Source organism: Bos taurus, chromosome 21 (genome assembly GCF_002263795.3).
Source record: "Bos taurus isolate L1 Dominette 01449 registration number 42190680 breed Hereford chromosome 21, ARS-UCD2.0, whole genome shotgun sequence".
In the NCBI taxonomy this organism is placed as follows: domain Eukaryota; kingdom Metazoa; phylum Chordata; class Mammalia; order Artiodactyla; family Bovidae; genus Bos; species Bos taurus.
This window is the reverse complement of record NC_037348.1, coordinates 30,893,499-30,909,287: the sequence shown is the minus strand read 5'-3', so window position 1 is coordinate 30,909,287 and position 15,789 is coordinate 30,893,499. Positions and strand designations below refer to the sequence as shown.

At 40.1% G+C, this 15,789-nt stretch overlaps 1 protein-coding gene across 7 annotated transcripts in view; it reads right to left on the bottom strand.

Moving 5' to 3' along the window:
- HYKK (hydroxylysine kinase) overlaps positions 1-15,789 on the bottom strand; it is a 29,054-nt gene that overhangs the window by 5,768 nt on the left and 7,497 nt on the right. For 6 of the 7 annotated variants that reach the window (XM_059879086.1, XM_005221964.5, XM_005221963.5 and 3 more), the window contains 2 exon segments: positions 15,167-15,306; positions 6,262-6,445 (listed from right to left, as the gene is read on the bottom strand). In XM_059879086.1, coding sequence (XP_059735069.1) covers positions 6,262-6,445; positions 15,167-15,306 — 324 coding nt within the window. 7 annotated transcript variants of the gene reach the window in all.

Below are 15,789 nucleotides of genomic sequence, written 5' to 3'. Positions count from 1 at the left end.
TTTTTGGCTCCAAAATCACTGCAGATGGTAACAGCAGCCGTGAAATTAAAAGATGCTTACTCCTTGGAAGGAAAGTTATGGCCAACCTAGACAGCATATTAAAAAGCAGAGACATTACTTTGCCAACAAAGGTCTGTCTAGTCAAGGCTATATAGTTTTTCCAGTGGTCATGTATGGATCTGAGAGTTGGGCTATAAAGAGAGCTGAGCACCAAAGAATTGATGCTTTTGAACTGTTGTGTTGGAAAAGACTCTTGAGAGTCCCTTGGACTGCAAGGAGATCCGACTAGTCCATCCTAAAGGAAATCAGTCTGTTGCTGAAGCTGAAACTCCAATACTTTGGCCACCTGATGCGAAGAACCGAGTCATTGGGAAAGACCCTGATGCTGGGAAAGACTGAAGGCAGGAGGAGAAGGGGATAACAGAGAATGAGATGGTTGGATGGTATCACTGACTCAATGGACATAAGTTTGGGTAGACTCTGGGAGTTGCTGATGGACAGGGAGGCCTGGCATGCTGCAGTCCATGGGGTTGCAAAGAGTTGGACACAACTGAGCAACTGAACTGAATTGAACATGTTTCTGATACGGGGATTCATCATGATTGATGGTATGTCATAGTTTCACTGACAATATTTTTTCTTCCCTAGAGGTTCATAAAACAATTTGATATTTGTACAGTGAACCGGTATTTTAGAATCAATGAAATAAATTACTTCATGAATGCAATCTGTATATGTGGAAACCTCTCTTATTTCATTGCTTTTTTTTCACATGTCCAGTGGCCTATTAAGAAATGATACAGCTACTTAGTGCTTGGAATAAAATAACAGAAGTAGCTGAATTTGAGAATTAATAAAAGGAAAGAGTTCTGATCAAGGTGGCAGAGTGAATTCATACTTTGATGACCCCAATATACATATCAATGATAAAAATAAAAAGAGAAATCAATAGATATACAGCCAGCCTCAAAACCAAGATAGATTTATACACTACAAACAGAAGAGAAATGCCCAGCACAAGTGAGCAGTCAGCGGGAATAAAGCCGCAGGCTTGCCTATTGTGTTCCAGATCAGCACTATGCCTTCCCCTTTGAGAGAAGGAACTTAAAATGCTACCTGCTGGGTGGGAAACACGCTCACCACATGAAACTGGAGGCAGTGAAGAGGGCCTCCTGACTCAGAAAAGCAGGACCCGATCTGCTGCCAGCCCACTGCTTAGACTGCTGCAGTTCCAAGGAGGGAGGAGGACGGAAATAGAGCCTTGAAACCCGATGCCAAACCTGGGTGCTATGTGAGTACATCCTGTGCCCAGTTACTGAAGTTACTGAAGTCTTTGGTTTAGTGTCTATGGTCAGTTTCTTGTTCTTGCTCATGGTAACTTATTTACCTGTGCTGATATAGAGTATGGCCCAAGGCAGTTACTGTAGAAAAGTAATCAAGAAGAACTTCTAAAACTGAAAAATACAATGAATAGATTAAGAACGCAATGCTTGGGTTTAAGAGATTAGACATAGCTAAAGAGATTCAATAAGCTACAGAATAGGATAGAAACTTATCCAAATGCAGCATGGGCAGAGAAAAAGAGAAGGTAATATACACAGAGGATTCAATGAGAAGGCGTAATATGAGCTTAATTGGAGTCTCAAAAGGAGAAAAAAGGGATGAAGATGCAGAGGCAAGAATTTTCTATAAATGATGAAAGACAATGTTCACACACAGGTTTGAAAAACCCAAGTAAGGTTTAAAAAAAAAAAAATCTGAAAAGCAACTCAAAGGAGAAAAAGACACATTATCTTCAGAGAAACAACAGACTGAGAGCTGGCCTCTCAGCAGCGATGGAAGCTAAAAGACAGCAGAATTCTAAAATTCTAAACCCATGAGATCTAAAATTCTATAGGCTGTGAAAATATCCTTCAGGAATGAAGACCAAATAAAAACATTCTCAGACAAAATCAGAGAAAGTTCACCATTAGAGAACTGCATCAAAGGAAATTCAGAAAGATGTATTTTGGGCAGGAAGAAAATGATTCCAGACAGAAGGTTTGGGGTGCTGGAAGATAAACAGTGAATTTATAAGTAAATCTAAATAAACTTGACTCTAAAACAAAAATAATAATGTTTTTGGTGGTGAAAATATATAGAATGAAAGTTTACTAAAACAGTAGCATATGAGTCAGGAAAGAGATAAATGAAATTAAATTATTTTAAGGTCCCTGTATCAGACTTTGATAAGTTGAAGTAGCATGTTAGACTTTATAAGGTAATCATTCAAAGCATATAATTTTCTGGAGAGAGAGGAAAAAAAGACAAAAATAATTAGCACAAAAACAATTCACTCAAAAGAAGGGAGAAAGAAAAGAAAAAATGTGAAAGAGAGAAAAAATCAAGTGAACAAAAAATAAGATGGGATAGCTATATAATGTCAGATGGAGTGGATATTAAGGCAAAAAAACAAGATAAATAAAGAAGGATACTTTATATTGATAAAAGATTCAGTTTTCTAATAAGATGACAATTCTAATTTTAGGTGCACAGTGCCTTGAAATATATAAAGCAAAATTTGACAGAAATACAAATAAAAATAGGCAATTCACAGTTAGAGTGGGAGATTTTAAACACACTTGTCTTGATCATTGTTAGAGCAAGCAGACAAAAAGGTAAGCCAATGGTATAGAAAATTTAAACAACAAGATTAATGATTTGACCTACTGGACATATTTGTACCCAACACCTACTGAATACATTCTGTTTAGCATACAGGGAGCACTTAAAAAAATTACCAAATGCTTCACTATGAAGTAAATGTTAAGAAATTTCAAAGTACTGAAATCATATAGAGCTGTTCTGCCCCACATGATAGCCACTGGTCGTAAGTTGCCTTTTAAATAAAATTGAAAGTTCAGTTCCTTAGTTGCACTAGCCAGATTTCAAGTGCTCAGTAGCCACACAGAAGCTATTATATTAGATAGCACAGATACAGAACATTTCCATTTGTTGAAGAAAATTCTACTGGACAGCACTGATACAAAGGATATTCTCTGACCATAATGCAACAGTAGAAATCAACAGTAAAAGCATAACTAAAATTTTCATCACATGTATCTTTTATTGGTCTATATAAATGGAGAGATAGACCAATGTTCATGGATTAGATTACTCAATCTTATAAACACACACATTTTCTCCAAATATATATATATTATATTTATTCAGTCCACATCTAGCCAAAATCTCAACAAAATTTTTCTTTAAACATGACAAGCTGATTTCAAAATTGATATGGAAATGTAAAAAGACCAAAAAAAAAAGTCAAGACCCTCTTAAAGAAGAACAAGAAAATGAAAGGACATGTTTTATCAGGTATGAAGACTTTAAAAGTTAAAGAAATTAAGATAGTGTAGTAATCTTTAGGGATGCTCAAAGATTCCAGTTATCTTCCTTCCAGTAACATGCTGGGTTGTCAGTTCCCTGTTTTCCAAAAGTTGTTAGCAGCAGTGTGGTATTTTTTGGCCACTACATGTAACAGAAGTGACATCACTTCAGGGCAGATGCTTTAAGATTCAGCATATAATCTGCTACATTCTCTTTCTCCATACTAATATCCCAGCTGGTGAAAGTTTTATCAGTCTAACTCCCAAAGTAAGAATACACATAGACCCCGTCAATCAAGACCTGCAGCTTGTGTTGGAACTAAACCTTTGTTATTTAAGTCCACAAGAATTTGGGGGTTATTTGTTACTGCAGCATAACCTAGCCTAGCTGATACACAATGTGTTATGGGTGCAGAGATAGACAAATAGACCAATAGGGCAAAATGCAGTCCAAAATCATATTTGATTTACAATAGAGCTGGTACTGGAAAATAAGGGGAAAACTGCTTTTCAATAAACGTTGGTGAGAAAATTTATCAGGCTTAAGAAAAATCACACTATATAAAAACAAATTCCAGATGTATTAGAGTCCTATTATAAAGGAAAAAAAATTTTTAATTTTTTTGGGCTCCAAAATCACTGCAGATGGTGACTGCAGCCATGAAATTAAAAGATGCTTGCTCCTTGGAAGAAAAGCTATGACCAACCTAGACAGCATATTAAAAAGCAGAGATATTACTTTGCCAGCAAAAGATCTGAATAGGCACTTCACAAAATAATTTATCCAAATGGCCAGTAAATTGGGAACTACACATTAAAACCACAATAAGCAAACATTAACACATCAGATCGGCAAAATTGAAGTCTGATGGTGCCAAGATTGTAGAGGAATAAACTCTGCTAGTAGTAGTACAAAGTCATAAAGTGGTTTGGCATATCTCTGAAGTTGAATATGGACATGAACTATGGACCTAGCAATCCTACCCCTGAGCTCATGAAGTCATATACCCAAAGAACTCATGAACACATATACCAAGAGACACAAGAAGATTCATAGAGCACTGTTCTTAACAGACTAGAACTGGAAACAACTCAAATATCTTTGAAGAGAGGAATAGCTAATGTGTGGTATATTTATGAATCACGTGCTCTACAATAATAAAAGTCACATGCGATAATGCAGTAATAGTGCAGTCACAATGCAGTAATAAATGGTCACATGCAACAACATGGATAGTCTTAGAGAAGTAATTTTAAGCAAAAAAAAAAAAAAAAAGGCGGGGAGGAAGACACAAGTGACTATATACTGTAGGGAGACAGACAAGAGCAGGGAGACCAGTTAGGAGGCTACAGCAATAATCCTTAGTCTTTGGTGTTTTTTTAATGGCAGCCTGAGCCAACTAATACAGAAAGCAGAGGACGAAAGGATGTGCACTGCCTAGCCTCAGCTTTGCAAGAGACGCCCCCTTTGTTCTTTGCCCTTTGACTAGTACTTCATGTTGGGTCAGAAAGCTCATTACACCCCAAAGAAATTGTTGCCCATGTACTTAAGGAGATATGCCTTGGCATGCTCATTGCAGCATCATATATATATATATATTCACTACTGTATCCCCACATTAAGAACAGTGCCTGGTATATAGAATGCACTGCTCAAGCAATATCTGCTGAATAGATGAATGCTCTTAATATAGAAAATTCTAGAATTGGAAAGGCCTTTAGACATTGACCACACTATCTAAAGTTCTAAATGACTTTGACCATCAATGAACAAATGGGGAAGAGCTCAGAGAAAAATGACAAGTTGCCACTATCAGGCTGAGAGAGGACCCCTGACTCCAGTCCAGACCTCTTTCACATAGTATGTGTCTGAAAGTGACTTGATGGCCATCCAGAGGAGTAGCTCTCAATTTTTTTTCCTTTAAAAAAAAAAAAAAAATATATATATATATATATATATAAAGGAACCAACCTAAAAATCCACTAACAAGAGAATAGACTCCAAAAATTACATTCAAACAAATCAGAGTATACACACACACACACACAATGGAATATTATTCAGCAGTTAAAACTCATCAACTAAATGAACTAGAACTACATCTGTTAAATGGATCAATCTGAAAAACATAATGTTGAATAAAAAACCAGTTTGCAGGACGATAATATACAGCATGATGCCATTTATCTAAAGTCTGAAAGTATGCAAAATACTATAAAGGTAATTTATAAATACATATGTTATAATATTAAAGGGCTTCCCTTGTGGCTCAGCTGGTAAAGAAGCTGCCTGCAATGCGGGAGACCTGGGTTCGATCCCTGGGTTGGGAAGATCCCCTGGCGAAGGGAAAGGCTACCCACTCCAGTATTCTGGCCTGGGGAATACATGGACTGTATGAGTCCATGGGGTAGCAAAGAGTTGGATACAACTGAGTAATGTGAAAAGATGTATGCAAATTTAGTAGGGAGGGGAGAGGCAGAATCATGTAAATTTAGAGGGGCTTCAAATTTAGCAATTTTAAGGGAGATGAAAGTGTTATTCTTTAAAAGCAATAGGACCAAATATGACAAAGTCATTTGAAAAGACCCTGATGCCGGGAAAGATTGAGGACAGGAGGAGAAGGGAGCGACAGAGGATGAGATGGTTGGATGGCATCACCGACTCGATGGACATGAGTTTGGGTGAACCATGGGAGCTGGGGATGGACAGGGAGGCCTGGCGTGCTGCGGTTCATGGGGTCGCAAAGAGTCGGACACACTGAGCAACTGAACTGAACTGATTAAGACTGATAAAGCTAAGTTGTACCTCCATACTTTTCTGATTGTTTGAAATTTGACACTTTAAAAATTAAGAAATACACTTACTTGATTGGGGGGGTGGGGTACTCACATTCTCTAAAATGACTTAGACTGGTCATCACTTCGTCCTTGAACAGCTGAATGACCTGTTCAACAATCTCTCGATTCCGATTCTGGCCCAAGGCATAGAGGTATTTCTCCAGAAGAGGAACACTTTTCAGATTCCAGATGAAGTTCTCCCGATGAAGACTACTTAGCTTTGGGTGATGGAATTTCTAAATCAAAAGCAAAGAAACTCTTAGACTCTTTGCCAACACAAGCACTGCTGAAGAGTTTTGCTGTGGGCTAGAAGACTACACCCTCTGAAGGGTGGGCCACGTGGGCCTTTGGAAGAGGGTTGGCATTCTCTCATGGTCACTGACTTGCTTAATTTACCTTAATCCACAAAGTGGTCAAAATATATTTGCCCAGGATCTCACAGTTTTGAGAGCACATTCCCCTCCCCTCACTGCCCATCCTCATAAGTGGGAGAAGGTAGGATTACCATCTGCAGACTACAAAGGAATGGAAGCAGCTCTAAAGAGATCTGCCCCGGGCCTCTGGTTCCCTGTTGGACTTCATCTTTGACAATGTTTTTCCACTCTCCTTCAACCACACTGACCCTGACCTCCCTGCTTTTCAAGGAACACTCCAGGCACTTTCCCATCCCTTTTGTATCTGCTGTTCCCTCCACCTGGGGATCCCAGGAATCCATATGGCTAGTGAGGGGCTTTCCTGATGGCCCAGTGGTCAAGAATCCACCCATCAATGCAGGAGGCTCGAGTTGGATCCCTGATCCAGGAGGATCCCACATGCTGTGCAGCAACTCAGCCCGTTGGCCGTAACTATTACGCCTGTGCTCTAGAGCCTGGGAACCGTAACTACTGAGCCCACGTGCTGCAACTACTGAAGTTTGGCGCCCTTGAGTCTGTGCTCCGCAACAAAAGAAGCCACTGCGAGAAGCCTGCACAACGCAATGAAGAGTAACCCCTGCTCGCTGAGAGAAAAGCCAGTGCAGCAACAAAGACCCAGCACAACCAAAACCAAATAAAATTTTTAAATTATTAAAAAAAAAAAACAAAGACACGAAGTAAATAAAGATTTCATACATAATAGGTTCTCAGTAAATGTTTGTTGAATGTGAACTTTGCAGCTGATGTGCTTGACTTCTCTGGCCTTTCCATGTTCTGGCTCGATGCCACACCAACCTGAATTTCTGGTAGTTTAATCACTACTCTTTATTAGTCTGTCTAAATCTACCTCTTGTCATCTTCCTCACTCTACCTCTCATCCCAATTCCCATTTTTCAAACACCTTGTTTCCTCTACCATAAATCTGTGACTATACTTTTAAGCCTGCCCAGCATTTTCTTCTTTCTTGTACTTAAATGAATCTCCTGAGACTAACCTCCAGCTCATCTGTGAACAAAGCAATCAAATTCCAGTACAGGTCAGTTGGTGTCTTTACTTGTGAATGCCTTGACTTTGGCAATGACCACCCAAGCGCTCCTTGTACTCTGGGCCCCCTAAGCCTACCCACCTGCTGGAAGCTTCAATGCCCCAGCCACCTCCCCAGCAAAATAAAACAGTCACAGTCTCTGCCACCCCTATGGGATTAAAATTCTTCACCTAAATGATATCTTGGGCAGACTCCATGGTTCCTAGTGTTTGTACAGAAAGTAAGAACCTACCACCTGCAAAGCCCTGGGGTGAGGTTAGGTGAGGGCATGAACAATGGGAATAAAGCATGATAAAATGCGTTATAATACCTAGTGAGGAATGCTTCTCTTGGTTTCCTCTAGAACTCTCCTGTCCTATATGAGACAACTTAAGTTGCACAGCAGAACAGAAGGTGGTTAACTACACATCAGAACTCACTGTCAGCAATGGTGTGGTGCTATCTCCGTCTTAGAACCGTAATTGTGATTTCAGAATTTAGAGGTAAAAATTGAAACCTCAACCGCAACAGGCACAACAATGCAGGCCACAGGGAGCGTAGAAAGAGAGGTCAATGATAAAGAACTCTTATGGAACAGATGCTCATTTCAACAGCTCATTTTATAGATTTTATTATGGGGGTGGTTGAGAGACTTTCCTGAGCATTCCAATCAGTTCAGAGGTTTCTCTAAATAAAAGTAATATCTGAAAACAATTCCTAAATATATACTGAGTTGAGGAGGCAGAGCAAGTTGCCACAGGTTGCTACAGAGACAGAGAGAACTTTACAGATCTGTAGATGTCTGCCTTGAAACCTGGCAGATATGTATGATCAGTACAGAGGATGAGGAAAGGTACTCAAAGCTGGGGAGAGAACCACCTGAAAGATTAGAGGGAATGGTACTTGGACAACACAGGGTCAGGAATACTGCCTGTTCCACCAATCAGGCTCACAGTTCATGGGACATTAGGTAGAGACTCAGAAGGGTCTTGCATTAATAGTGGGAATAACCATCCTACACTAAACCCATTCCTGGTCCCACCCATAAAGTATGAAGTTCAGTTCAAATTCAGTCGCTCAGTTGTGTCTGACTCCTTGTGACCCCATGGACTGCAGCATGCCAGGCTTCCCTGTCCATCTCCAGCTCCTGGAGCTCACTCAAACTCATGTCCATAGAGTCAGTGATGCTATCCAACCATCTCATCCTCTGTTGTCCTCTGCTCCTCCTGCCTTCAATCTTTCCCAGCATCAGGGTCTTTTCCAATGAGTCAGTTCTTCTCATCAGGTAGCCAAAATATTGGAGTTTCAGCTTAAGCATCAGTCCTTCCAATGGATATTCAGGACTGATTTCCTTTAGGATGGGCTGGTTGCATCTCCTTGCAGTCCAAGGGACTCTCAAGAGTCTTCTCCAACACCACAGTTCAAAAGCATCAATTCTTCAGCGCTCAGCTTTCTTTATAGTCCAACTCTCACATCTATACATGACCGCTGGAAAAACCTTGCTTTGACTAGATGGACCTTTGTTGGCAAAGTAATGTCTCTGCTTTTTACCATGCTGTCTAGGTTGGTCATAACTTTCCTTCCAAGGAGTCAGTGTCTTTTAATTTCATGGCTACAATCACCATCTGCAGTGATTTTGGAGCCCCCCCAAAATAAATTATCTCACACTTTTCATTGTTTCCCCATCTATTTACCATGAAGTGATGGGACCGGATGCCATGATCTTAGTTTTCTGAAGGTTGAGCTTTAAGCCAACTTTTTCACTCTCCTCTTTCACTTTCATCAAGAGGTTCTTTAGTTCTTCTTCACTTTCTGCCTTAAGGGTGGTGTCATCTGCATATCTGAGGTTATTGATATTTCTCCCGGCAATCTTGATTCCAGCTTGTGCTTCCTCCAGCCTGGCATTTCTCATGATGTACTCTGCATATAAGTTAAATAAGCAGGGTGACCATATGCAGCCTTGACATACTCCTTTCAAGATTTGGAACCAGTCTGTTTTTCCATGTCCAGTTCTAATTGTTGCTTCTTGACCTGCATACAGATTTCTCAGGAGGCAGGTCAGGTGATCTGGTATTCCCATCTCTTGAAGAATTTTCCACAGTTTGTTGTGATCCACACAAAGGCTTTGGTGTAGTCAATAAAGCAGAAGTAGATGTTTTTCTGGAACTCTCTTGCTTTTTCAATGATCCAACAGATGTTGGCAATTTGATCTCTGGTTTCTCTGCATTTTCTAAATCCAGCTTGAACATCTGGAAGTTTTGAGCATTACTTTGCTAGCCTGTGAGATGAGTGCAATTGTGCGGTAGTTTGAGCATTCTTTGGCATTGCCTTTCTTTGGGATTGGAATAAAAACTGACCTTTTCCAGTCCTGTGGCCACTGCTGAGTTTTCCAAATGTGCTGGCATACTGAGTGCAGCACTTTCACAGCATCATCTTTTAGGACTTGAAATAGCTCAACTGGAATTCCACCACCTCCACTAGCTTTGTTCATAATGATGTTTCCTAAGGCCCACTTGACTTCGCATTCCAGGATGTCTGCCTCTAGGTGAGTGATCACACCATTGTGGTTATCTGGGTCATGAAGATCTTTTTTTGTATAGTTTTGTGTATTCTTGCCACCTCTTTTTAAAATCTTCTGCTTCTGTTAGGTCCATACCATTTCTGTCCTCTGTTGTGCCCATCTTTGCATAACATGTTCCCTTGGTATCTCATTTTCTTAAAGAGATCTCTAGTCTTTCCCATTCTATTGTTTTCCTCTACTTCTTTGCACTGATCACTGAGGAAGGCTTTCTTATCTCTCCTTGCTATTCTTTGGAACTCTGCATTCAAATGGGTATTTCTTTCCTTTTCTTCTTTGCCTTTAGCGTCTCTTCTTTTCTCAGCTATTTGTAAGGCCTCCTCAGACAACCATTTTGCCTTTTTGCATTTCTTTTTCTTGGGGTTGGTCTTAATCACAGCCTCTTGCACAATGTCACGAACCTCCATCCACAGTTCTTCAGGCACTCTATCTATCAGATCTAGTCCCTTGAATCTATTTGTCACTTTTACTGTATAATCATAAGGGATTTGACTTAGGTCATACTTGAATGGTCTAGTGGTTTTCCCTAATTTCTTCCATTTAAGTCTGAATTTGGCAATAACGAGTTCATGATCTGAGCCACAGTCAGCTCAGATGTATTAAGACACAAACTATGAAATATTAAGACAGAAAATCACCAAACTGCTTCCAAGTGACTTAACCGCACCACTCAAGAAAGCTCAATGAACACCAAGCACAGGAAACATCATGATCAAATTGCTCAAAAGTAGAGACAGAGACAATCTTAAGACACACACACACACACACACACACATACACATGACATACATATTAAATTCAGAGGAACGATCTGACAGCGGATTTCTTGTCAGAAACAATGCAAAAGAAGAAAGTAGTGGCGTGTGTTTAAAGCACATTGGAAAAGACAGTCAACCTGAAAGTTTATGTCCAATGAAAATATCTTTCAAAAATGAAGGTGAAACAAAGATATACAAAAGCTGAAAAAATTCATTATCAGCAGCCCCACACTATAGGAAATGTTAAATGAAGTCTTTTAGGTAGATGGGAATAATAAGGATGGACAAAAAGTGTGAAGAGCACTGAAAAAGGGAACCGTACAGGCAAATATATAATTTTTTCCTGATTAAATCTCTTAGAAGATAATCAAAAGTTTAAACAAAAATAACAATATATAAGTAAAAAGTATGACAACAAAGGTATAGGGCTTCCTGGGTGGCGCTAGAGGTAAAGAGTCCACCTGGCAATGCAAGAGACACAGGGAGCTGGGTTTGATCCCTGGGTCAGGAAGATCCCCCTAGGATAGGAAATGGCACCCCACTCCAGTATTCTTGCCTGGAAAATTCCATGGACAGAGGAGCCTGGTGGGCTACAGTCCATGAGGCTACAAAGGGTCAGACATGACTGAGTAACTGAGCATGACAACAACAGAATAAGGACAGGAAGGAAGAAGCAGAAGTGTACTATGTCAGGTACATATACCACACATGAAGTGATAAACTTGAAGGCAGACCGTGATCAGTTAAAGATGTAGTCTATAAACCCTAAAGTTACCACTAAAGTCAACAGTTATAGCTAATAAGCCCACAAAGGAGGTTAAATGAAATCATAAAAAATACACAAGCCAAAAGAAGGCAGAAAAAAAAAAGCAAATTAGAGAATAAAGAACTGATGTGACAAAAAAAAAGCAGATATCAAGATGACAGGCTTAAACCTAACCATACAAAAATCACAGTAGATATAAATGCTCTAAACATCCCAACTAGAGAGCACAGATTATCAGACTGGATTTAAAAAAAAAACAAGATTCATATATATGCTGCCTATAAGAAACACACTTTTACTATAAAGCAGAAAAGAATTTCTTCCCTCATTCCCAGAAAATAGTAAATATCAAGTCTTTTGGGGTAGAGAGAATTAAAAAACCCTCCTAAAACTTCTTGTTAAAGTGTTCTCGGCCCTGTCTCATCTCTCACTTAACTCATCTAAAGGCTCTGTCTTACTCTTCTCTAAAGCACCGACCAGATAGAAAAAAGACAGACAGACAGAATCAAGGAATGGAGTAGGCAAGCTGATCCCAGCAGACCCTAGTGGAGCACATGTGGAATGCATAGAGGCTGATCTGCTTTTCTGTATGGCTGCTGCTGCTGCTGCTAAGTCGCTTTAGTCGTGTCCGCTCTGTGTGACCCCATAGACGGCAGCCCACCAGGCTCCCCCGTCCCTGGGATTCTCCAGGCAAGAACACTGGAGTGGGATGCCATTTCCTTCTCCGATGCATGAAAGTGAAAAGTGAAAGTGAAGTCGCTCAGTCGTGTCTGACTCTAGCGACCCCATGGACTACAGCCCACCAGGCTCCACCATCCATGGGATTTTCCAGGCAAAAGTACTGGAGTGGGGTGTCATTGCCTTCTCCGTTCTGTATGGCAGGAAGCCTTAAAAAACTTTCACAGATTTCAACACCTTCTAAACCCATGTCTGATACTCTTCCCCGTCCCATCCCTCCAGTCCTTTGTTCCAGGCTGTGCAGGTGACTCCAGGATGGCTACAAGGGGAGAATCCTGCCTATTTCAGAATGGAGTTTTGTCCCAGCAGATCCAGATTAGAATCCATGTCCTGCTCAGCCCTTTCCTCTCCTCCATCCTTAACATTAAATCAATCATCAAATTCAGTTGGCTCTGTCGCCTAAATATATTTTGAACCTTTTCTTTGTTCCAGTCCTCAAACAGCTTTTTCTTGATTACTGCATTAGCTCCCTAGATGCAGTCCCTGCCTCCATTCTGGCTTTCTGCCAATCAAGCCATCATATTGGCACTAATTGGGCTATAAATTAGAATGTTTTTCCTGTTTAAAAAGCCTCCAAGTCTCCCTACTGTCCAAGAAAATAAAACAAAGTCCAAACTCCTTATGATAACATATTTTATAATCTGACTCCACTCTATGTTTCCAACTTCAGCTCCTATCTCTCTCAGGTGTAAACCCTATGTTCCAGCCACAGTAAATTATTCAGAGGTTCTGGAACATGGTCATTGTTCTGCCATGATTTCTTGCATGCTCTTTCCTTTCACTGAATACCCTTCCTCCTTTTCTCTGACTGACTGATGGATTCAAGACTTTTAAAACCAGCTCATAAGCTTTTTTAAATTAAAAACTTTTTATGAAGCCCTCCTTGAATATCTAATATGTATTTGACACTGCTAGACACCAAGGAAAAAAAACAAATAATTAAGATGTAGACCAATTTCTCTTAAGATCATTGTTTCTTATGTAGCATATGTAACAGGAAGTACAAGCAACTAAATTACAATACCATCATGGTAGACTGTTACCCCAGTGGCCTCCCATGAACCATGCCTCCTGGTGTGCATGCCCTTGTGCAGCTTCTCCTACTTGGGATTAGACATGTCACTTGCTTTGGCTAATGAAATGTAAGCTAACATGAATCAAGTAGAGTCTTGATAAGCAGTCGTCCACTCGGGGCTTGTCATTTTGAATCTGTCTCAGAAGCCAGCAGTCACGTTGCAAGGATGCGCAAGACCATCCTGGAGGATGAGACACCACATGAAGAAAAAAGGACACATGGAAAGGATCTGAAGCACTGCAGCCAAATAGAGCTGCATGAGTGACCCCAATTAATACCACGAAGAGCAGAGGGACCCTGTCAGTCAACCCATGGAATCATGTGAGTTGATGGATGCACAAGTTCCAATGGAGCAAACAGCAGGAAGTGATCCTCTTTGCACAGCCTGGGAAGAGAAAGGGACCAGGGAAGATTTCACAGGGGAAGTGATTCCTGAGCTGTGTGTTCAAGGATAATCAGGAATTTTGCAGAGCAGGGGAAAAGGTATTAACGGTTGAGAAGATAACAAAGGCAGAGATGCATGAAAGAGAAAGGCACATTCGGGGGACGATGAGAAGTTCTACTTTGGTGAGAGAAGCATGAAAGGGAAGACACGGACAGCGAGACTGAGGGGGCAGAGGCAGGGATGAGGCCAGCGGGGCCTTGTCTGAAAGACGCTGAGGGCCTTGGCCTTTACTTTGAAAGCAGTGAGAGGCCACTGAAAGATTTTAATTATGGAACTGACATGGTCGGATCTGTAATTTTAAAAAGTAACTCTGATTGGTATAAAAAATAAACTGAAGGTGAAAAAGATCTGAATGCAGGGAGGGATAGTCAAGGCAGGAATGGAAAGGAGATGGATTGTAGACATCTGAGAGGTAGACTGGCCAGGATTCAGTGGGTAATTGCAAATGTTTTACTCATACAAACTGCGGTTACTTTTTCAAGTGTCTGTGTGTCCCTTGGAACACACTCCTCTAGGACAGGGGAATCCCTATTGTCTCCCCCGTTCCTGGCATAGAATGGGTTCTCAATGAACATTTGTTCATTAAATGAAGATGTTTTGTGGGTACCTTTGGAAAAATATTTGTCCAACAATGTATCTTTTCTATACAACAAAAACATTTTTAATACAAGTCATTTCAATCCATTTGTAACATAGCTATTGTTTCATACAGAGCTCTGGCTGATTATGTCTTGTGAAAACTTTGGATTTTAATTTGTGAATGCAGACTGTTTTCAGTGAGCAGCATAGAGGATATCATGAATTTCTAAAGATGTAGGTAATCTTGCCACGAAGCTAATAAAGTACAGACCTGGGCAAAAATAAACCTGTCAATATTCATGCATCTAATATCTTATTTTCTTCCTAATATCAGATTGGGTTGGCCAAAAAATTCATTCATGAATTTCATTCATTCATTTAGACCTATACAGAAAGGTCACATTTTTCATATTCACCAAGAACTGTATTGAACAACATATTCACTAACCAAAACTTTCTGGCCAACCCCAATACATGTTAAGAGGCACCAAATAAAAAGAGTCTGAGCCTGGGTGTATTTAAAATAAATCAAAACCAACAAAGAACAATTCTGATAAACAAAATAAAATCCCAAATCTTACCTCCAGTGTTTTATCCAACTTAGCAGCTAGCCTTCCAATTTCATATAAGAGCTGAGGGCCAATGGGAATCTCAGCTATGGGTCTTCCTGGGAGGTAAGTCAGCAGCCTCACCAAGTAGCTTTTGACTTCAGAGCCGCTATCTAGATGGATGGAAAGATATATTCTGTCAACTATTCTTGGGGGGAAAAAAAGATTAGAGGCTATTCTGCCTTTGCAATTATTATAGCAAGGAGTAATACAGAACAAGCTTTTTTAAAAAAAGGTGCTAACACAGGACAAGTCAGCAGAATTCTATGAGGCAGGACTGGATGGATCAAGCCAGCAAGGAGAACAGATAGACTTCAGAACACTGGGGCCAGCCATTTACATTCTAACATGACTGTAGCCCCAAGTCTGCTGGCCTTAACTCTAAATGTAAATTATCTACTCTGGCAAATGAATGCTTAAAATACATTTTTAATACATTTACAGTGGGGGAAGTTGTGATAAAGAAATGACTTCCAGAATCACAGACTTATTTAGGGACAAACTGTTGCTTGGAAAATTCTATGAGATACATCTTAGCACTTAGAATTGAAAGGGACCAAAATTCACAGATGAGAGCTCATAGCCTTAAGAATTTA